This window comes from Theileria parva, assembly GCF_000165365.1.
Source record: "Theileria parva strain Muguga chromosome 4 map unlocalized ctg_529, whole genome shotgun sequence".
Classification (NCBI taxonomy): domain Eukaryota; phylum Apicomplexa; class Aconoidasida; order Piroplasmida; family Theileriidae; genus Theileria; species Theileria parva.
In genome coordinates, this window is record NW_876246.1 from 369492 (window position 1) to 392223 (window position 22732).

The 22732-nt window shown below is 35.1% G+C and overlaps 9 protein-coding genes across 9 annotated transcripts; 4 read left to right on the forward strand and 5 right to left on the reverse strand.

The window, feature by feature from the left end:
* Positions 1-156: 156 nt before the first annotated feature.
* TpMuguga_04g00202 (hemolysin-III related family protein) lies at positions 157-1144 on the reverse strand (the record flags this gene model as incomplete). Its single annotated transcript, XM_758744.2, has 3 exons — positions 691-1144; positions 533-643; positions 192-502 (listed from the first exon to the last, which is right to left on the reverse strand). Exons 1-3 carry the CDS (start codon positions 935-937, stop codon positions 192-194), a joined length of 669 nt encoding a protein of 222 aa, XP_763837.1. The 5' UTR covers positions 938-1144.
* On the reverse strand, positions 1145-3240 carry kpna5 (Importin subunit alpha-6). Its single transcript, XM_758745.2, has 3 exons — positions 1729-3240; positions 1377-1573; positions 1145-1313 (listed from the first exon to the last, which is right to left on the reverse strand). The coding sequence occupies exons 1-3, from the start codon at positions 3080-3082 to the stop codon at positions 1191-1193; spliced, it is 1674 nt and encodes a 557-aa protein (XP_763838.2). The 5' UTR covers positions 3083-3240; the 3' UTR covers positions 1145-1190.
* Positions 3241-3263: 23 nt separating this feature from the next.
* Positions 3264-5270, forward strand: TpMuguga_04g00205 (uncharacterized protein). Its single transcript, XM_758747.2, has one exon. It carries the CDS (start codon positions 3362-3364, stop codon positions 5240-5242), a length of 1881 nt encoding a protein of 626 aa, XP_763840.1. The 5' UTR covers positions 3264-3361; the 3' UTR covers positions 5243-5270.
* A 38-nt stretch (positions 5271-5308) lies between these two features.
* Positions 5309-7634, reverse strand: TpMuguga_04g00206 (uncharacterized protein). Its single transcript, XM_758748.2, has 4 exons — positions 7296-7634; positions 6951-7260; positions 5777-6891; positions 5309-5706 (listed from the first exon to the last, which is right to left on the reverse strand). Exons 1-4 carry the CDS (start codon positions 7576-7578, stop codon positions 5327-5329), a joined length of 2088 nt encoding a protein of 695 aa, XP_763841.1. The 5' UTR covers positions 7579-7634; the 3' UTR covers positions 5309-5326.
* Positions 7635-7651: 17 nt separating this feature from the next.
* Positions 7652-8445, reverse strand: TpMuguga_04g00207 (uncharacterized protein). Its single transcript, XM_758749.2, has 2 exons — positions 7791-8445; positions 7652-7742 (listed from the first exon to the last, which is right to left on the reverse strand). The coding sequence occupies exons 1-2, from the start codon at positions 8367-8369 to the stop codon at positions 7725-7727; spliced, it is 597 nt and encodes a 198-aa protein (XP_763842.2). The 5' UTR covers positions 8370-8445; the 3' UTR covers positions 7652-7724.
* TpMuguga_04g00208 (3-oxo-5-alpha-steroid 4-dehydrogenase family protein) lies at positions 8327-9411 on the forward strand. The gene is made up of 5 exons (XM_061305939.1): positions 8327-8729; positions 8766-8905; positions 8931-9027; positions 9059-9213; positions 9243-9411. The coding sequence occupies exons 1-5, from the start codon at positions 8490-8492 to the stop codon at positions 9370-9372; spliced, it is 762 nt and encodes a 253-aa protein (XP_061161107.1). The 5' UTR covers positions 8327-8489; the 3' UTR covers positions 9373-9411.
* Positions 9399-15314, reverse strand: TpMuguga_04g00209 (LCCL domain protein; the record flags this gene model as incomplete). The annotated part of the gene is made up of 20 exons (XM_061305940.1): positions 9399-9508; positions 9539-10373; positions 10410-10474; positions 10535-10780; positions 10849-10939; positions 10972-11325; positions 11392-11502; positions 11534-11593; positions 11625-12352; positions 12430-12573; positions 12606-12923; positions 12954-13136; positions 13196-13542; positions 13609-14191; positions 14223-14328; positions 14380-14543; positions 14575-14646; positions 14678-14856; positions 14888-15146; positions 15224-15314. The coding sequence occupies 20 exons, from the start codon at positions 15312-15314 to the stop codon at positions 9399-9401; spliced, it is 5046 nt and encodes a 1681-aa protein (XP_061161108.1).
* A 661-nt stretch (positions 15315-15975) lies between these two features.
* On the forward strand, positions 15976-17412 carry TpMuguga_04g00210 (uncharacterized protein; the record flags this gene model as incomplete). Its single annotated transcript, XM_061305941.1, has 7 exons — positions 15976-16070; positions 16108-16489; positions 16527-16754; positions 16787-16832; positions 16938-17117; positions 17147-17258; positions 17295-17412. The coding sequence occupies 7 exons, from the start codon at positions 15976-15978 to the stop codon at positions 17410-17412; spliced, it is 1161 nt and encodes a 386-aa protein (XP_061161109.1).
* A 431-nt stretch (positions 17413-17843) lies between these two features.
* On the forward strand, positions 17844-22727 carry TpMuguga_04g02260 (C2 domain protein; the record flags this gene model as incomplete). The annotated part of the gene is made up of 5 exons (XM_758754.2): positions 17844-21576; positions 21639-21879; positions 21946-22390; positions 22455-22580; positions 22650-22727. 5 exons carry the CDS (start codon positions 17844-17846, stop codon positions 22725-22727), a joined length of 4623 nt encoding a protein of 1540 aa, XP_763847.2.
* Between the last annotated feature and the right edge of the window lie 5 nt (positions 22728-22732).

Sequence of the window (22732 nt, forward strand, 5' to 3'; positions counted from 1 at the left end):
ATTTAAACCAATCTACACATTTTCTTGACTATTGAGAGGTATTATTCAAATAAAGTTGGTGTAGGTTTCAATACCTACACATTCATTTATGATATATAATAAAGTTGAATAACTCAATTTATACAAATAACCCCAGTTTATCAATACATGAAAGTAGAATAAACTACATTATGGGCGTGAATTAGTGGCCTTCACGGCTTTAACTTCGTTAATTGAAAATTAAGAAAGAACGATGCCATAAATGCAAACCAGCAGAAAACATGAAACAGTTCATGAAATTCAAAAATGCCAGGAACAAGGTTTGGGCTTTCTTTAGCGTAGAAAACTGCTCCTGTTATATAAAAAAATGCTGTAAAGAATCCCATTAAGGCGGAATAGTATTTTCCATTTACTATAAATTTGTACGCCAGATAAACATATGGAGCTCCGAAAAATGGGTATATAATCGATCGAAAGGACTTTGATGTGTTGATAAAATTAAATAGCAACGCTCCAAAAACACCTAAAAATTCTTATTTATGTAACGACAAACCTCCAAATATGACAATCCAGTGGATTAATGATATAAATAACAAAATCGAATCGTTTTTAATATAGTACAGAATTGCTGGGAACGCAGAGCTTCCTATCACTAGAAAAATCCCTAAAACAAATTTATATTAGTTCCTTATGGTTTATATAGTCGAATACCTGCATAGTCTAGCCTTTTAAACAAGGAATCCCTTGTACTATCCCACTCCTTTAAATGTAGGATTGAACTGGCGAAAAGATTAAATAAACAACAGGCAAAGAATATGAAATACGCCGCTATAATTTGTGTTTCATCGTGATTTTTAACCACGGATACTGCGAGAATGGGTAATGATATAATATTTAGTACATGGATTCTACCCCTTAGAAACGGGAGATTCCTTTTATTTACAATTTTGGTGATCATTTTGATACTATTTTACAAAATATTTGCTATTGCATAATTTTAACTTTATTTATGGGCGAAAAACTCAAATGTGTAGGTGATTCAAAATAATGTACATGCCACAAATGTGAGTTCCAGTGATCTGGCTAACAGTAACGATCTTTAATAAAGTTTATATGGACGAATAATTTTACGATATATTAAATTAGAATTATAAATTAAAAAATCACGAAAAACAATTATACTTGGTGAACTTAAAAAAAAGATGCCCCCATTAGTGTACTGACTCGATATTCCATGGCCTCGCAGACTCGAAAAATTCCTCCATTAGCATTCTAGCCTTCTTCGCGATGTTATACTCGGGGAAAAAGCAAACTCTTGATAATTTAACATCTCCCTAATAAAAATTATTAAATAATGCCAGAAATGGCTAGAGGGCTACTGTACTTTAAATATATACCTCAGCTTCCTTAAACATTCTCGTGTAAGGATTCTCAGTTAAGTTGTAAGATTTAATTTCGTGTTCTCCGACCCTTAAAATATTCTCGACTCCGTTTAAAACTACTCTGGAAAGCTTAATACTGCTCTGGTCGGTTGGATCACACTTTACTATAAAATCGAGCATGTTCGACATTAATTGCATACAAGTACCATCCCCTAAAAATAAAAAATTATTTTTGAAAAACATTTTGTTATCCCAGCTCAACCATTATGCTATTTTAGTTATACTAGTTTAGTTATGCTATTTTAGTTATGGTAGTATATTATATATGTAGAAAAGTATATCTGGGTATAATCTGATATTGACATACCGAGATGATTTGATTTAGAATTACATGATATTATATATCCTATTTGTTTACGGTTAGCTTTGGAAAGGCAAGCACAAATTGCGTAGGCCGACTCCACTCTAACGCTGTGATCCAAATCATTCTGGAAAACATCAACTAGAGATTTCAAAGCATCAGAGTCGATTATTGCCTGGACCTCGCTATCAGTTTCACAGGCTAAGTTTCCAAGAGTGTTACAGGCTCTAGCCTTACATCTAGATGTCGTGACTGGGCAATTTAGCAGCTTTACGAGTGAGTCTTGAACATCACCATCTATTAATGAGAGTATCTGGTTATGGCTTGCTGCAAAGGCCATCTTACTAATCACAGAGAGCGCTCCAAATGAGATTTCATTGAATGACTGGTCAACGTTTGAATTTAAATTGGGAGAACTAACCATCAGCTTTTGAGGCACTTCGGATTTCATATTCCCCTTACTTTCCATTGAAACACGGGCTTCGTGCTTGTTTACAACAACGAGGGACAATTCCATTATCTTTTTAAGTCCTCCAGACTCTAGAAGCAAGTCAACTCCGTAGGATTGTTCGCAGATGGCAACCAGAGTATTACAGGCAATTGATAGAATTTGAGCTTCCTGGGTCCTGTGGAGGACTGAAACCAAATAATCAACAATTCTTCTACTCAACTTTATTGCAAAGGAGAGATTTGATTGAGGTGATCCTGGAGATAAATCATCAGGGTCTTCTGATTTGAACAAGATTTTAACAACTATTGCGTTGCACAGCTGGAGCGATGACTCATCGACGATATTAAAAAAACAGCTAACGATCCTATTAAGAAGCTCATTCGATAGATGAAAACGAGCTATTAGATTTCTAATAGTTGAAATACATGAATTCCACACTTCCGTATTAGAGTTTATGTCAGTACTAGCGACCTCTGCTATTGATATTAACGTCATTAAGAGTTCTAGTGTAAAAAGTTTGCCGTATATTTCAGGCGATAGATATGAGGATGTAGCAAAAATTAACTTTACAGATTCCTTTAAAAGTTCGTTATAGTATTCTCCTGCGATTAGGGGTTTAACTACCTTTTCCTCCAGTAATTCCGGGCTTAAAATTTGATCTAAATCGTTCTTTGATAAAAACGGACTTCTATCATTAAGAGCTGACGGACTTCCGTAATTGACTAGCACTGAATTTAGAATTACTCTGATTGATTTGATCCTTTTCGATACATCTGAGAATTTTTGGAGACCTTCGATCACTTCGTTCAATAAATAATCTCTGACTTTAAATTTGTTCTCTAAATTTGTAAGCAAAACAGACATTGAGACTTCTGAGCAGTCAGAAGTGTCTTCATTGCACATATCCATCGTTTCACTCCCTGTTTTCGAAAGATGTTAGTACAAATATTTTACAAATTGCAGCAGGACAAATTACCATTTATAGCAAATTTAAATATTAAAATTATTGGTACAATTACATTTTAATTTATAATAAATGAACCTGGGATGGGGAAGAGGCAAACAACCAAGTATTAATCTGAGTATATACTTTTTTTAATGTAAATTAAAATAAGATTCTTTTATTAATAATTTTAAAACACACAATTACACATTTTTAGATATGATTAAAAAAACTACCAGTTTAAAATGAGCAACGTTGACTCAACGTCAACACCTGAGAATCCTAGGTCGTTAAAGAACCTATTTCTTGATCTAAAGGAGGAATTAAAAAGTAGGTCTGAGGTAAATTTTAAGTCAAGGAAGAAATTAGAGGAATGTGCAGCTTCATCGTCCGACGCTTCCTGTAATTCAAACAGCAACTTCGACGAAGAACTTAGTTCCTTCTTGAAAAACACTAATCAGAACGGAAACTTGTTGGATTTGTTTAATAAGAAGTATTTCATAGGTTATGCTATAAGTGAAGCCTTTAGTGGCACAGATTTGGATGCATATACTCTGTTTCACATATGGAATACCAAGAGATCATCGCAAAAAAGCTGTGCCTTTTATAATCATTCTTTAGTATCACCTGAAGAGGGTTTAGAGTTAACAAATAGACCTGAACACTTTTCAAAGGACCAGTTTGTAGTATTTTATCAACAACTGTTTTTTAGTTATCAATCAGAACTAGAGTTGATAGATCGCACAAGGCCAATTTTTAAAATTCCTCCCCAGGATAACTCACTTGTCCACGCTATTGAACCAAAGACTACTACTTTGATTTTGTTAACATATCTTTACGGCTTGAATAACGTTAAATTCATTGGTTTGAGGAATTTCCCCGACCACTCCACAGTTCCTGGCCCTTATTTGAGTCTCTTGAATATCGACTCCAAGTCTGACTTTATTACCTGTTTAACCAAGTTCAACGAGCTGATTTTTAAAAATGCCATGAATTCTGACAATTCTTACTATTTTAACTTCGAGGGTTACTTGAACTTGTCATATTTTGTCTACGAACTTGACTTTATTTACTCTTACATTCTCGTTGAGGAGAATTGCTACTCTAAGTACACTGAGCCCATTTTACTAAAGTCTTTTACGAACCGTGTTTTTGGGAAGGCCAGCCTAGCTTTAAATTTATACCGCATGAGATCTAGATACAAGGATTTGAGTATTTCAGAAGTGCTATCTAGGTTTGACTCAGTTTTATCCTTAATTTGTAAAATATTTTTTGAATTCAAAAGTGCTCCGAAACAAGCTCCTCTTGACAAGAACAACCCTAAGGTTTTCAATTTCCTCTGCTTCACCTGCATAGTTTACTCCTACATCTACTCAATTCTCAGCATTCCTCTGCAACTGTTGCCATGGGAGGTCTTCGTGCCTGACAAATTCAACTCAAAAACAGAAAAACCTGATAAACGAAGAACCGCAGGAACTGAAAATGGAACTGAGGAAACTGATGATAAATCACAGGACTCTACTCTTCCCAATGGTGTAGATTACAGCTCTAATGACGATACTGGCGAGTTGAAGGAGAATTTTACCATAGTTGACATGTCTGTTCACAACGAGTTTGCTGAGACAGCCGCTGATTCCACATGTATTGAGAACACTAGAAGGCATGATAACTTGATGACTTACATAATTGGACTAGTGAACGGTGAAGGGAACTGGATTAAAAAGAAGGAGAAATTTGTGGACCTGATCGACACCTATAAGTTGGGCCTATCTTGGTACAGGCGTCCATCTTTTAGTAACACCCTGTATAATAATAATTCAAAAGCCTGGCCAATATCAATTTTTTACTATAATCTTCTTATAGAGCCCTGCGGTAGGGCCTTTTTCGTCTGGTACTGGAAGAACATCGAGGCCTGGGGAAGCTCAAATATCTGGTCAAGTCAACCTAAATTCTCCAATCAGAAAACCTCAATCTTTGGTAGATTTCTAAATAAATTGTCCAGAAAACCCCAGTTCCAAACCGACTCAAATCTTGGACTAAAGCGTCTTGTTTCTCTAAGGCTAAGGGACACTGTATCCTACGTCTTTGACATTGAACTTGAGCTGAAAAAGGCTCTTTTGTACTAATAATATTTTTAAAAATAATACAATTGTGTGATATATAATATTTGTATGAGTATCAGTATATATATGCACACATACATAAAAATATTAAATTCCACTTGTTATAATTGACTCTATCAGTTCAGTTTTTTCATGTTCTTCAAGACTCATCCATAAATTGGTATCGACAGTATGAAACTCCAGAGCAAAATTCTCAAAAATCCTCTTTATCACTGCATTTATTCCACTAGGTCTCTTAGTGTCATTTCTAAGTGGAGATTCAATAATATTTATGACTTTATTTCCGAAATTTTCATCCACAACTAGAAAATCAGCTGGGACTGGTGACAAAAACAAAGGTTTAAAGAACTCAGAGGAATCAAACTTCGAGTATATTTTATACTTCCCAGATAAATCATTTATTACTTTACACACTTCATCTTCTATCTCATGCCTTGTAAAATAAACCAAAAGCCATTCTCGGAAACCTAAATTTCAATGCATTTAAACACTAATTAACTATAAACTAGGGATTATAAATAACTAAGTTAGGATTACATGGGATAATGCACCGAATGTGAATATTGTGTTTAAATTCTGGCAGAACTAGCATGTGAAAGAGCCAAATTGCAAACACTTTCAGGGGTTCCTTCTCCCACAATGTGTCTGATCCTATTCTTCTCCACACATAGGAAAGAAGGTAATAATTTAAGTTAATTTCTTTGTTCACTGAAACGGGTTCCAACTGATTATTTCCATTTAAACTAGTAGTTATACTTTCATTTAATCCAGTGGTTATGCTGTTATTTTTATATAAAGAACTTGAGTGAGTTGAAATAACTGAAATTGCAAAATTTATACATGACTGTTCGTCTAAAGAGTCTATCCGTTCTTCTAAGTAGAGAGACGCCCTATCTATTAGAGAATGGATTAAATGTGTAGATTTATCGACAGTTGCGATATCGTAAACAGCCTTACAGAGAGTATTAATGTCCAGATTAATATCATTGAAGCCGGACATTGAAATTTCAATTTCATTAATAAGTCTTTTTGCGCAAACATCCCATACTTCTCTAAAGTAGAGGCCCATTTTTGAAAGAGATGACAAACACATACAAAGCTCTTGAGTACTGAATAATTTATTATCTTCACTTACTCTCCTTGCAACGTAGTAAAGCACCTTGTCGTGCGTTTTATTAAAGTTCAAATGGTTTGAAAAGGCCACTGAGAGCCAGGTAATATCAGTGGTTGACAAATTAACTTTGTTGACAGAGTCTGATATTTTACAGAATATTCCATAATCGTAACTTTTAACAACTGCGTAAAGCTTGATTATGTATGAAAGTAGAAGGGAGTGTTCTTGATCAATTAACATATTTGATAAATTGGTCTTAAATAATTCACTTACCACTTTGTTGTATAACGGGATTTCATAGAAACCGCTACTAGCAAAGCAGTGGCATGTTTTTAAGAGCAGAAGACCAACTTTATTAATAAAAGTCGGTGTTTGATTTGGAAATGAGACATCAAGAATTAAGAGTCTTTTAAGTAAACCGTTGTAAAGTCTATAGTATTGGTGGCCTAATGCATCAAGTGTAATGATAACATTGCAAATAGACTCCACGTCCAACTTGTTCTTGTTCATATACAAATCTTGCAAAAGTAAATCATACCTATAAATCAATTAATTATACAGTATATTCATAATAATTATCACTCAATAATGTAGTACCTTTCATCTCTTATTATTGCGTCCCTTAGGTCCCTGTTATGGTGATAGGTTGTTAGGTACTCTTCATTCTTTGGGTCTTCAAAGTGCCTTATTATCTCCCACTGGGCCTTGTTGATTACTTCTTTCTCAGTTTCCGAGAAGTTTGACTGGTCAATATCCGACTTTTTAGAAGGTTCTTTTTTTCTGAACACGTTATTATATCCGAGAAATAATTCATCACAGTCTGGCTTATACTTGTTATTAGGTTCATTTTCCACAAACTGTCTCAAAGCATTCATTACTGTAATAAGATTATGAAGGTACATAGCCCCTAAAGATAATTTGTTGTTTATAAATTAAAAATACCTCTATGAGTAACAAGCAGATTTAGTACTTGGTCATGATTAGTGCAGGTGTAAATCAACTGATCCATTTGCATACATAATGGATTCATATAAAGGGAAGAGTGTTCAGTATCATTTTGTTTTTGTACAGTAATATGTGTGGAATGTGCGATATTCTCAGTTGTGAGATTCCTATTTGAAATATGTGGAAAAACATTCTTTAAATGATAGAAATCGGCTCTAACTATTGTACATTTTGATAAATTTGATATTAAAAGAGAAGATAGCCGAGAATTAGAAAACATTTTAAGTGAACAGAAGTCAGTTGGGTGTAATGATCATAAATGGAATTATATATTAAATGTGTAAGAAAATAAATGAAAAATAAAAATATTACACTTATGATATTTAAAATGTAGAGAATCATGGGAAATCTTAAATCAAAAACAAATTAATCGTAAGAATCATCCTAAGGTATAAACGTTAATGGAAAATAAAAAAATAATTAATAAAATACCTTGGGTTCGAGATCATTAAATTCCCAAACGTAGTCTGAAAAAAATCCTTTTTTGAGGTGCTTTCCCATACCAAACTTGGATAACTTTGACTTATCCGAATCGCCATCAGCCTCAGATAACAGCTTCGATCTTCTAGTTGCATAAGTATGGGCTGTTCCAACTTCCTCATTTAAGATGATTTTAGGAGAAGGTGGAGGTTTCTTTTTAACGGAGGGGACCCTTGGAGGTCTTTGCGGAGGTTTGATGGCAGGTGTATCCCTGCTCAAAACTTCCTCTAGTAAATAAGGTTCAAATCCTTTATCCTCATTTTTGCGATGTTTATCTAGGTTTCTAACCAATTCAAGTGCGGCTTTTGACTCTATTCCTTCAGGTTCATAATTTACAAGTGGTTCAAGAAGAGCTAAATAAGTTTTTAGAACTTTATTTTCGGAATCATTAAAATTAATACTAGAATTTAAAATCTGTTTCCAGTGATACCGGAAGTTACCTTGGAGATCACCCCAAGAGGGAAATATACAATTCAAATCCAGAAGAGCTTCAAAACACGTGTTTGTCAAATCAGAATTTTTATTTTCCATTTCATTACGTTATACTGCTAAAATATTCGCCAATTATACTATACATATTAAGTTACTTAAAAGTTTAAAGAGTAAGTAGTGTCAGTTCACTACATTTATTAAATTAATAAAAAATACTCAATGGAATTTCCTGAGAAGTTGTATGAAAATCTAGACCTTCTAGTGAGGGGATTCTTCATAGTATCCACCTTTCTTCTTCTGTTAACTGGCAGTAGTAAAACATTATTTTCTTACACACTATATGGAAAACGACTAACAACGTCAAATCGCTATAATTATTCTAAATTCCTGGTCCCAAAGTCTCTATTTTCGACATTTTACGTCGTGGGATTAATTTCAAATGGATTTTTATTCTACAAGGTGAGATTCTAACTGAATTAACACCTAAAAATTCAGGAACACAGAGAGTTCTTTAACATCTTTCGAGTGATGTTTATTACACATATACTGCGGAGACTTTTTGAACAAGTGTTTCTATTTGCTAGGCTCCCTAAACCATCAAAAATGCATCTTTTGGCTTACTTATTTGGACTAAGGTATTAATAAATGCATGATTTTTAGTTATTATGTAGCAACCGCATTCGCAGTTAACAACCCTAACAATTACGCACCAATAAAATTTTGTGTATTTTTAAACATGTTTGCCCAGGGTTTACAGGTAAATTAATCTCTACAAATTAAATATTCAGTTCTACTGCCATGTCAAACTGTCAAAACTCAGAACCGACACATCTGATGCCAAGGTCTACAAGGTTCCAAAGGGAGGGCCTTTTAACTTTATCTTATGTCCACATTACTTGGCTGAAATCTTAATATACGTATCACTTTGCTGTAATCTGAACATGTTTGTTTCTAAAAACTCAATTTTTTCAGGCTACTATGCCTAATATTTGTCACGGTAGAACTCTCTTCACTCGCTCATACCAACAAAGTTTGGTATTTTCAAAACTTCCCAAAATCACAATTACACACCAACAAGGCTCTACTGCCCTTTGTATTTTAATATAGCTAATAGTTCAAAGTAATATATTAAAGAGATGAACACAATTTGTTGCATTTATCCTTTGCAATCTGTGTTAGATTTTTTGACAAATCTTCCTGAGGTTTGAAGGAATGACAACACATTCCACATACTCGGGCTACAAAATTTAACAAATAAATAAGCTTACCCTTACAATCTTTATCTTTACAATGCTTTTCTATAAACCCAGACCCAGAACAGTTGAACCAAAGCTGGTCCAAATATTTTTGAATCATGGAAACCTTTTCGTCCTGCTTTGAACACTGTTCCTCACACACTGATTGGGCATCTTTATCCATGTAATGGGTTTGACAACAGAAGCTACAAAAGTTGTGTTCGCACGCCTCTAGATTCTCGGGTGAAATCTTCCCACATTCTGATCTCCGATCCACCTCTAAACATTTCTTGGTTCCCTCCTCTCTCACACCTTCATTATCCAATTTACTACCAGCATCAGTAATCAAGCCTTGATTGTGCTTATAAATTGGCTTAAGAGAAATGTTAGAGAACGCAACTCCTGAACAATTCAGGCTGGCAAGTCCAACTGATCCTCCAGGCTTAAGTTCATGAGCTGTCCTAACGTTTAAAAAGATCAAATCAGAACCGACCGAGCCACCCATTGAAACAGTGACAAGGTCGTCATTGAAAGTCACAGACAACGAGGTCCACTCATTGAGTGATACCCCTCTAAGGTTAGTTTCAGTGATTGTGGTAAGGGTCCCCTGATTCATCTGTTTTAGTGCAGAGTACTTTGGTGAGATCTCAAGCAAGAGAAATTCCCCAGCATTATGGAACCTGAACACGAGCCCTGCGGTACCAAAATCACACTGCATGAGAATAGAGGCCGAAAATATTCCATACGTACAACTTTTGTGATTTTTTAGCACTGAAATCGTCGGGTCAGTCTCCTCCTGAACTCCCAAACTTAACGTGTTTGCAATCACATTAGGCTCACCCATTAAATCCTTTTCAAACCTCCATTCCTAAATATTCAGATAATTTTGCGAAATTCCACTTACCCCCTTGGAGTTGTAAACTGACCAATTGTGGGAGAAATTTGAGAGGAAATCCTCTTTAAATATGCCTAAAGTAATATTATAAAACATTAGTGGAAGAATGAGTATATAATTGACTGAGTACTAACTGCAAAACGGCGGCTCCGGCGGTATTGGTGGCGAGTCGTACCTGAGGCAAGAAAGTGCCTCTACGTTGAACCTTTTAAAATGAGCGAAAGAAACTTTCCCAGTATAAAGCGCCACTGTTCCACTTGAGTGAGTCGCATCTATCACGTCGATAACAGCATTTGGAGTATCAAAAATCTCATCCTCACCTTGAACCACCGATATCATAAGCCTGCTCTGCCTTGTCTCAATTCTCACATGATACCAAACTATATTATATTCAATGATATGTAAAGTGTTAGTATGTTTCTAGGGTAATAATTGTATTTAAGAGTACCTTCCTCGATATATCCACCATCTTCAACTCTGGCAAGTTCGTAAGGTTCTCCATCAATAACCCTAATTAGTCTCTTAAACCCCCCATTACTCTAAAAGCATAAAAACAAAACAATATAATTACCTGCTTCATTTGAAGTAGATAGTAATTATTCATATCAACCATTCGGAAAGCGAGTCCGAGGCTTCCAGTACTCCCGGCGTACACTGAGGCTGAGAATATGAAATCGTAGAATTTCTTATCCTTAAGCACCAGATAACTGCCTGCGATTGTGTTATTTGGAGGTATAATCTGGGACATTTGAGATATTGTCAACTCCGTGCTGTTCTTAACGTTCAGTTCACTCATCACCCAGGTAGGATAACCTTTGGTTGCACTTGTCGTCTCCACAGTAAATATTGAAAACAAACTCTCCTGACTTGTTTTCAACAATGAAAACGACTCAAATGAAGAATGCAAATTCTTTTCCCTCATTAGCTATATTTTCATTAACACACTTTCATTATAAGTTATAAGCCTATGTAAAGATAAGTAGATAAATACTTTGTTGATTTTCTGGGCCATCATTTGTCTTTTATATGACAATTGTGATGCGATAAGTTTAATTGCGCTTCCCATATGCTCAACTCTATGGTCCAAGTTAACGAACATGCTCTAAAGTTCCGGTAAAAAATAAATAAAGTACCTGGCCTGGTATCTTTTTCAAATCAGCCTTCTTTATCAGGTCCCTCGTGTTGGCAAGTATCTAATGTATCAAATATGATTAATTCACTTACGAGTCCGGTATGATCTCTGAAAAGATTCAAAAAAACAGGCGAGCCCTTAGTATTTTGGGAATAAATGTGAGTAACCAAAGAGTGAATTGCTTCACCTGTTGACATTTCACTCGGCATCAAATGATAATGTTTACTCTTTTTGGGTTTATTTACTTCAATTATTGGAGGAACTTCATCTAATTTATTCTCGGTTTCTTCCAAATCTTCTGATTTATCTTCCTCCTGGTTATCACCTTTGTTGGTAATTTTACTACTATCCAGAGTGGGCTTTTTATCATTCTCAGCCTTTTCTTTTTCTTTAGTCTCAACATTATCTTTATTTTCCTCTTTCTCCTTGTTCTCGTCTTTATTTTTGTCATTTGTCTCCTTGTTTTCCTTATCTGTTTCCTTTGGGGTATTAATTTTGACAGCATTGTTGATATTATTGCGATTAAGTGCATTAGAGGCAAGTTTCATTTTGAAATGTTTGATCACTTTCTTTCCCTTTTTGAACTTGCACTTGTTTTCCATCCTCTTTACCTTAAATGCTGATTCTCCGAGTGTTGTCGAGACGCTTGCACTATTGATTCCGTTTTGGAAGAACCCATCCAATTCCCCAGGCGATGAGACTATTTCAACTTGTAACCCAGACTTATTATCATACTCTCCTGCATGAACTGCAGACAAACAAACAGAACTATTGAACGAATACAATCCGTCTTTACCTCCTTCAACCTCATAATTTTCATCTAAACACAAATTTAAGACCAGTCAATAAAATTTATGTACTCAACTAAATAATATACAAAATGATGAAATAAGATACAAGTTTCATGACAGTTTTGTGGGCATTTGACATTAAACTTTGATCCTGGCTTTGTTGGAAGGTCCGAATTGTCAGTGATCCTGGAATTACATGCCAAAGTTGGAATCTTCTCAGGAGGCCGCACACTAGAAAAATTAGTAGAACCTATTCAGAATATAAAAAGTTGAATAACTTACAGATAATTCCTGACATATCCTTATCTCTGCCATCGAATAACTCAACTCCCTCCGGAGTTACTCCAAGAATGTTTCCGTCTTTCAGGTTCTCTAGGCTTACATATTTCGAGACGTCTGCAGCCAGATCAAGTGATCGCAGAGAATCTCCAACCTTTACTGCTACTGGAATTATGGTACCGGGAGGAACTTCCATTGTTTTTAGCATGACTGAAAGGGACTCTAACTGCTTTTCATGCTGAAGGTGAAAAGGGTGTAGTCCGTACTTTGAGCACTCGTCAATAACATTTGACAAGCCAATCAGTGTATCATCCTCAACAGCTAAATAAAATAGTTTAAATTATTACTTACTAGAAACGTAGTATGAGGAACCAGTGTACATGTCGCAGTAAACTCTAAGTTTTTGGTTGTAACATTGAGGCAATATATCGTAAAAGCCACTAGGCTTGTTCTCACCCAAATTTTTTATATAAATACAATCTGAAAATTCTCTTTCATCCGACACAGCAGGCTTAACACTTGACAAATGAACATCTAAAGAAACAATTAAATTAGTGTGGTATATATGAAACTAGATTAGGAAAGAAACTAACCAACTTGGGACAATTTTTCGAGACTTGATCTATAAACTCGTTTAAGTTGTTCAACTTTATTAAAGTAACTTTCATGCCTATTTTTACACTTTGAGATTTTTGCTGTTAACTTCTCAAGATCTGAAATCTTTCCCTCAATTGTGTTTACAATCTCTTCTATTCGTGCTTCCGCCCTTCTAAGTGGAAGTGTTTTACTGAGATCAACTTGATAAACAGACTCCAGGAAATACTTATCTCTAGCATCCTTTGAGTTTTTCGCAGTATCACATGGTTCCACAATGGTTTTTAGTCTATTTGTGTAGGCTGAAATATTCGCTATTCCATACTGCACAAATCCTTCAATATCTCTAAAACACCCATTAACACTTACTACTTAAAAGTAATTATTATATAAATAAGTAAAAAAAAGATACCCAAAGTCGGGATTTGGAGCAGTTAGTTGTATTTTAATGTACTGGACAAGTTTATCATTTAAATAGTCAATTGTGGTCTTCAAAGTGTTTGCTCCAACGTTTTTTGCTAGTGCCCATTCTGTCTCATCCACTCTTGTAAATATGTTATAACTCAAGGCTGGATACTGCCAAACAATCTTAAGAGTTTGAAGCTTATAACTATCCTGTAGGTCTACGATAAAATCCACAACTCTTTGTTCGTTCACTTTGAATTTTCTTGAGGCCCAAAAGCTCTTAGCGTTTCCATCCAGAGCCTTTTCAGCCGCGTTTTCCTCCATGTTCATGATTGAAAAGTTACTTTTTGCGATTTTATTAAGTGCTACATTTGCCATGCCTGCCGATGAGCCCTTCTGTGATAAGCAAAGGTTTCCAGGCCTTCTGAGCCTCATTTGATTATTTGACGTGAAGGTCCAAGAATTCCTGCCGTCACTGTAATCCTCACCGTTCTCGTTTTTACAAGGAAGCATTCTAATAGATCCTCCATCCGTCTCAACGTTGTCCTCCAGTGTCATGCACATGTTTGATATAGGGTTATAAATCTGCCCTAAACATTATTTATAACTCCATGAACACACTTTTGTTATTATATCTCCAGACATCATTGAAGTCAAACCTCGAAATTGCAGTTATACAACTATCCAATACCACTTCATTAGTGCTATCTATTTGTAAACACATGTCCTATAAAGTGGATTATTTTGAATTTTATCTATAAATTATATATTTGTATACTTCGAATGATGTTATTCCCGATTGTATTCTGAAAATTGGGTTCTCTTCACCTATGAATTGTACAAATGTAATTCCAAAATATCCATTAACTTGTCCTTTCATCTGAATCCGGACTCGCTTAGCCCTTACTTTTCTGGGAAATATTAACTCTTGCTCTTGCTCAACTAATTTAATATATTGTGAGTAGAAACATACTGTTTTCGCAGGATTGAAATGGTAAAACTTGTACAAATTGGTCATCTTCATCTTTAGAAATCCAAATTGAAACTAGGTTTAATTTTACTGTGATAAACAATACCGTATTGAGGTAAATATTGCCAAAAAATCTTAATGCCTCTTAAAACAGCGTCAGTTTTGAGCGTTGCAGTCCATTTAACAATGCGATCGTTCATCAGGTCATGTTCACTGCACCAATATCCTCCACCCAAAGTTAGGGCGTTTGATGCATCGTATTTTCTGAATCCTCCCGTACCAACTCTATAAAATAATTTACTTATATCCAACTTACGCCTTAAAGGTTGAATCCGCCTCTGCGTGGACTCCTCCCAGAAGAATTTTATTCACTATTATTCCATCTTGTATATCATTTGGATTAACATTATTATTACTGTTATTATTTGCAGTGCTATTAGGAATAATAGTAGAGTTAATGTCACTATTATTATTTTGTTGCAAACCCTGGTTTTGGGTTGATTGCGATTGACCGTTATTTACGGGTATATTGCTTGGATATCCTGTAGTCGACCCATTAACTGGTGATTGATGCTCTAAACAATGTTATATCCTCTCATATATACAAATGTGTGATATACATTCTTATATCTATAACATATTTTAACATTACCGTTTGGATTTTCTAAATACCAAATACAATCAGCTTTAAATTTTAGTGTTAAAAACAAGTTAAATAATATAAGTTTATATGTAATTTTCATATTTTACAATGAAGGCTAAAATACTCATAGCCTTTAATACGATGTCGTTTATTTATCAATTTACACATTATATTATGTCACGGTATGAGATATAACTACAGTCAGTATATGAATACATAGATACAAATATAAACATAACAAAAAAATATTAATTAAACAAATGTGTGGGATTATTCCAGTGTTATTAACATTTTCGCTTACACATGGGGATATGATATTCCAAATAGTACCAATTTATCATAATAAATCCATTTAATTCTCCAATTAAAATTTACTTAAATTATGAAAATTCTAAATTACACCAAATTCATAAAATTTAAAATTTAAAACCAACCATTTATGAATAATCTTCGTTATCTTCAGTTAACCCCTTTTGTGACTTCCTTATTATTTTACTTTGACATTAATTTATAAATTTAAATACATACATTCCTATTCTTACCATTTTAAATAAAAATGTCTTAATCTAAACAGCTAGCTATCCATGTTACTCAATTTACATTAATTTTTTATTATTAATTAGTTTCTAAAAGACATTAATTTAAAAAATAAAAAATAGACCTAGGAAGACCAATTAATGAATGTAACTGGTGAGTAATTCAACATTTAATGATATATTGTAGTAATGAAAGGTAATTTGGACAAACAACTGTCAAAAATTATGACTTCTTTGTCGAAAGAAGTTGACGTGATTCCGAGTCTATATAAGAACGTTTCTGATTCGGAAGCGCCAAAAAGAAGAGCTAGATCGGAGGAGTAAGTGAACTACACATTTTCAAATTTGAATTATTAGAAATCAACTCTATAAGGATGAGTCTGAAACTGACTCAGTAGGTGATGATGTCAATCCTGATAAGTTAAATTACAAAGAACTTGGATGGTTCGGTTTGGACACAGATTCTGAGAATTCGACTGAAGGGGTGGAAAGTGATTTTTTAAGGCCAGTTTGGGAAAATGAAAGAAATGAAAAAACGGAATCACAAACGCTCGATGATAAGTGGTTAGAATCTGAAATTGAATCTTTTTGTAATGACATGGATAGACAGTTGGGTGAACCCATTAACGTTTCCAACAGTAATAACATAATTTATCCAAACACATCAAGTGGAAATTTAGAGGAGAGATTGGATTCTAAAAATCAGATGCTTTACCCATCAAATACCAAAAAAACAAAGGTTTGATAGAAATCTTCGACATTAGATTTGTGTGCAGGAGAGTGTCAATCAAAGTTTAGCTGCGCATCAGGGAGGAGTCAACGGCTTTATAGGTAATAGTTGGAGCTGTTCAATTTGTAAATATTTAAAAACAGGTGCATGCGGTTTAGAGAAATTCAATTATTACTCGAAGGAAAGGTCACAATTTCCCAGGAGAAAGCAATTATTATTCAAACAACTCAGAGAGCTTTTCAAGAAAAAGAAACCAAAGGATAAACTAATCGAGGTACAACTTGAGTTATTTTCATTCTTTATTAGAAAATAATGGATAAGTCAAGCATAGAAAAGCTAAAGAACCACTCCGGTATCAATTATTCAACTTTTTAGTCATTTTACACCTTTAATACTATATTGTCTCCTTACCACCCTAGAATAAAGTCAAAAACTATAAGGCTAAATTTGATTGTAGAATTGTACAAAATAAACTATATGAGTTTATTGGAGAGGTATAACCAGGTGAAGAGAGCACATTCAATGGTAGTTCCGAGGATGCAGATGGTTGAGATTCAGAACAAGATCTTGTTTGAAATAATGAGCAAGATCTATTCAGATGACGAGAGGAACTTGGACCTTCTAAAAGAGTTCATAGGTAAGTTAAAGAGTCATGAAAATCTCCAGAAATCAAGTCGTTTTGCATCCACTCGATAATGAAGCTAGGGTCAGACCTGGGTGAGAACTACGTCAACATACTAAACAATGTAATCAACGCCAATTCCACGAGTGAAATCAGGTAAGCTTCTAATAACTCATGAGTTTTATTTACTAGGCCGTGGGCAAAAGTACTTTCTGGAATGTTCAACCATTACGACATGAAAGTAGACGAAACACTAATCCACAACCTAAATACACTCTATTCAATCAACAAAATGGCACAAGGAATCTAAAATATCAAAAACCCATCTTTTATTAGAACTTAATTCAGTTTAAGTGTTAAATTTAATTATATTCTAATTATTACCAAGTTGATCAGAATCTATTAAACCAACATAATTCAAATAAAATCTCTATAAATTATAGAGACCGTGTTATGTTTTGAATGAAATGTTGTTAAAAAATAATTATATAATAATTATTATTTTTCAAAAGACGGTGTGTGGATAAAATATTTTTGGAAGACGTATTCCAGGGAAAATTCCACACATTCAGTTTTAATTTTGTAAAATAATTTAGTTTAATTTTTTAACACAAAAAATTGTGTTAATGTGTAATTTTTAGTTTTTATTTTGTAAAATAGAAAAATTGTGCCTAAAGGGTAACATTCTACTGCCGATTCCTAAATAATGGTAGAATTTCCACACATTTCATATATTTAGTAATGCCTCGTTACAGCGTTGGTTTTACAATACACGAAGCTGTTTTTTCTGGTACTAATTCCCGGAAACCGATCGACCCCTTGGTGGTTGTCCGTTGTTTTGATAAAGAATTTGTTACTTCTGTTAAGCCATCTAAGACAGTAGTTGCTTGCTGGGATGAGAGTCATCAATGGAATAACATTGAATTGTCGCAAAAGTACTGGAGTTCTGGAGTTATAGAGTTCGAGCTTCAGTCTGCCAATCCGTTTTGGAGGAACGATACTTTGGGCTCTACTGCTCTGCAGTTGAAGTTAATTTCAACATTTAGGAATAACACCTTTTCAGGCGCTCTCCCACTAACTGCGCCCAATTCAGTACGCATAATAGGCCATCTGAGAATTACTGTAAACGCCTATGATTTATCACATGAAGCCCTAAACAATGCACAGCCTTCACTTACTAAGGAAGTTGAGGTTCAAAAGACTAACAACCTTGAAATTCCACCACTCACAAGTCCTCTAGTTTACAGGAGTGCGGTATCAACTGAGGTTCCAAAGCTCTATAAATACTTCCATCTGTATATTAATGTATACACTCTCGAGGATGTTGAGACTGAGCTTTTCGGATTCAGCCCACATATAACCTGCGAATATGCAGGGTGTAGATTACAGTCCTCCAAACCCATCAGAGTAAAGGGAATCACCAACACCATGCGCTCAGATCCTGAAATCTCTTCAACTGAGGATAAAACCTCACTTGATATAATCAGTGAGAAGATAACAAACTATATGAGCGCTAGAACCAGTTTACTCGCTTATAACACTGAGGTCAGAAGGTCAAATTACACCTTCAACCAGTGCTTTTTAATGCCAGTGAGTGTAGCAGTAGGTGAACCCACTTTGGAAGACAACATTATTCTGAGGGTTTGGAAGGGCTTCTCTATAGAACTTCCAACCATCAGCAAATCTGATGGCAGTGTAACTGGAGGGATCAGCAACAAATTACTCGCAGAAGGCAATTTTTCACTTTCTAAACTCAGATCTGAACGTCAAAGAGCAAGATGGTTTAATTTCTACAAGTCAACTGATTCATCCCTTATCACCACTAACACTAATGTTGACAATGATGATGTTAATAATAGTAATGGTACTGGTAACACCGATGATTGTGGAGGAATAAATGAATATTACGCTGGAAGAATATTGATAAGTGCAAGTGTTAAGAGGATAAATAAGGCTTCAGATGTGTTGAAGGCTCATGTGGCATCATCACACCAACTCGAACCTCTTTCACCTAGTCCCACCAGGATCTTTTGTGACGTTTTCGCAGTCGAGTCTCCCAACAACTTTACCTTCTCAGAGCCATTTGAAGTTTGCTTGGAGATCTCTTGCGGTCCTTACAAGTCTACTACTGAATGGCAAAGTATTTTGTATCGGAAGGACGTTTCAGCTGTTTTGAATCGGGATTTACAGTTCTTAGGCTATAATGATGGACCTGACGGTCAACTAAATTTGAATCACACAGTTGATAGGATAACAGGTTGGGTGTGCAACTTTGATTCAGTTCAGGGCAGATTACATCCTATGGAGTTACTTGTTTCCTACCATCCTGAGGAGCAGTGGTACATCTTCATTAGAGTAATTGCAAGGAGGAAGTCTGATAAGAAAAACGTTTCAATTTTAGGTTCTTCAAAGTTCACGTTTGACGACTTACCAAGCTACAAGCCAAACACCGTTAAGGTTCCAGTATGGATTTCACTCTTTACAGGATCAAATAACACTTCAAACATTATAAACAACACTCTTAACTTATTGAATGAGCTTAACGGACCGAAAGCTTTATCAAGAACAAGCAGTATTAGCACCGCTGACACAGACTCGCCCACCGATTTTATCAATGTTAACACTGGAATTAGTAAAAATTCAGGCTTCTTGAATGTATTATTGAGTTTGGAGAAGGAAATGTTTTATTCATCCACTTTCAATTCATCTAGTAATAAGCAGTTCAGAGTAGCATCTCATAGCAGAAGAACCTCAATGGTTCTTATGGATTACGAACTCAGGTGCTACCTATATAGCGCGAAAATGGATAAAATTTACGATAATATAACCGTCTCAGTAACTTGTGAAGGAAGAAAGAAAACTACGACTCCAAGAAAAAACAAATCACTATTCCCTGTTTTCATGGAATGCCTTACCATTTCCACTTCCAACCTCACTCCAGTCAACAATATTCTACCAAATGTTCCAATTCTAATTACTCTAAACACAAAGCACACAGAAGATAGATACTCATATTCTGACACTTTTACCAATAATGCTAATAATAATAGTCATAAAACTCGGTTAGTTAAGAGAAGAGAGAAGATAAATGTTGAAGAAGTGTTGTATAGTGCAGTAACAACTTATAACAGATTAATAAGTTCTTCAAGTGGTCATGATCAAACTGGTGGAGTTCCTAGGTGGCTCAAGATTGGAAATTGTGAACTCCTTTTATTTGTTGACATGGTAACCAAATCTGAGGCTAAATCAGTTCCTAAGTTCCAAATGCTACCAAATGTTCAAGACATTAATGTACAATTAGGCCTTATCGGTCTCAGAAACCTTAAACTATCTCCTAACACTTCCTCTGATAATATGAATAATCTTCCTAATAGCGTGAATAATGTAGTATTAAAGGCCAGTGTCCAAAATTACGGCATTTGTACCGACGACGAGCAATTTTATGAGATAATGTGTAGCTCTGAGCATTCAACAGTCTGGGTAACTGATGGCGAACGGAATTATGACATTTTTGCTGTTCATTCTCTTGAATTTAAGAGCCCAATGGGTCTTATTTTTGACCCTTATCTAGAGCTAAAACTACTAAATGATGATACTGGTGATATACTGGGTCACTGCTGTTTCCCTTTATATAAGAATAATAAGGTGATGGAAAAATACAGTTACATGAAAGATTTAAGACACTCTTTGGTCCCAAGGCGAATGTTTGAGGTGTTTGACAATCTTCAAAAAAGCGGGAATCGAGGCTCTTACGAACTGTTTGACTCCGTTAAGAACTCTTCAGGCCAGGTTGACAATGCTCTAGCTGAAGTTTTCCAGCAGTTCCATACCACTAAAGAGTTTAAGAAAATGGTTGAATCTCTTAAGTTTGACAACACCAGTGTTTTAGTTCCTCCTAAGTTTCTACTGACGATTGACGGTGAAAAAGTTGTGAACTCAAGTTCTCTACCCTATAACTTGGTTTCGGACAGTAACATTGAGGAAGTTCTAATCGACATTCCCTACAAAATGCAGCCTTTATTTGTCAGGAGTGGTGGTGGCAAGAAACTTTGGTCCAAAAATTCACGTGAACTAATGCAACAGGGTGGAACCAATGACGAGAGTGAAATGGGCAGTTTAAAATACTTTTTAACCGTTTCGGACTCTAGCGGATATCGCTACTGCTCCTATGATGATCGGTATAAAGACATAGCAGTTGAACCTACCAAGATGTTCCGCATGTTCAGAACAAGCTTAAAATCATCCTTGTTTAAGATGAGACTTTGTCTACTTACTAGTTCCAGCTTTCCATGCACCCAGGAAGGTTCCAACTCCTATCTTGCAGTTGAAATCGCCTCGAGACAATCTAGAGAACTACTTGGAGTTTCTGATGGTCTTATCAGCAACATCAACAAGAGCTATGAAAGGGAAATTTTCCTTCCTGAACATTCATTAATAAACTTCAAAGTCATTGAATCATACAATAGTTTTACAGGTACTTAATGGTCCCTACGCGTTATAGTTATTTTCTATTTAATGTTATATTTTTCTTTGTAGGGGATACTATTGAAAAGTTGATAGCTAGGGGATATATTGATGTTGAGAACCGCTGGTTCAGTAAATCTTGGCAGAAAATGCAGCGGGACGACAGTGTTCCAATTGAGCGCATTTTACTCTATGAAAACGGTCATGTTCAGGGTCACGTGAATGTCCTCTTACAACTTGATAAAATCGATAAATTTCACCTTCTTAAGACTATTAACTTGAATGTCACGCAAACTTCAACTGTCGAAATCAGGTACACTTTACTATACTTATTTTCAACCAACTAGTATTATTAATACAACTCTAAAAATAACTGTAGGTTAGTAATTTGGTCAATTCGTGATGCCAAAATTCCCTTCGCTGAGAGTAAAAAAGAAATGCTGGACTTGTTTGTATGTTCTAGTTTAGATTGTCATACTTATTCCGGCTCTTATTCCACTGAACAGAAAACTGACATTCACTACAACTGTGACTCTGGAGATGCTACTTTCAACTGGCGTGTTGTTTATCCTGAGGTTAAAACTCCTCTTGGCGCTTGTCACCTTCAGCTTTCTCTCTATGATTTCTGGAAGATTGGGAGTCCCATCTTCATTGGGGATGTTAATCTTGAATTGAAAAGTTATATAAACACTGTGTCAACTACTGGCAATAAAGTTAAAGTTAGTGGTGAACTTCCTCTTTATCCAAATCCCAAATCTACTCCCACTGGGTTCATTCAAGTTACTCTTCAAGTTCTCACTCAATCTGAAGCCAATACCAACAATGTATTTTTCCACTTTCCCCTGCAAACTTACTTATTCCTAATTACTCAGTCAAATTTCTGTTTAGGTTGGACTTGGCAGAGAAGAACCGAATCGTGATCCATATTTGATGGTCCCCAATGCTGGTAGACAATGGAAAGACTGGCTTGCACACACTGGATTATCTATTGACTTCTCAGGATACAACCTCTACGTATTATCTACTATTCTATTTTCTAATAATTATTTTTAATAGATATTTATAAAATTATAATTTCTTTAGATCAAGATGGTTGGTTGTTTCTTACTATTAGTTTGGGTGGTTGTTATAGCTTTCATTTATCCCGCTATACTATTATAATTTTT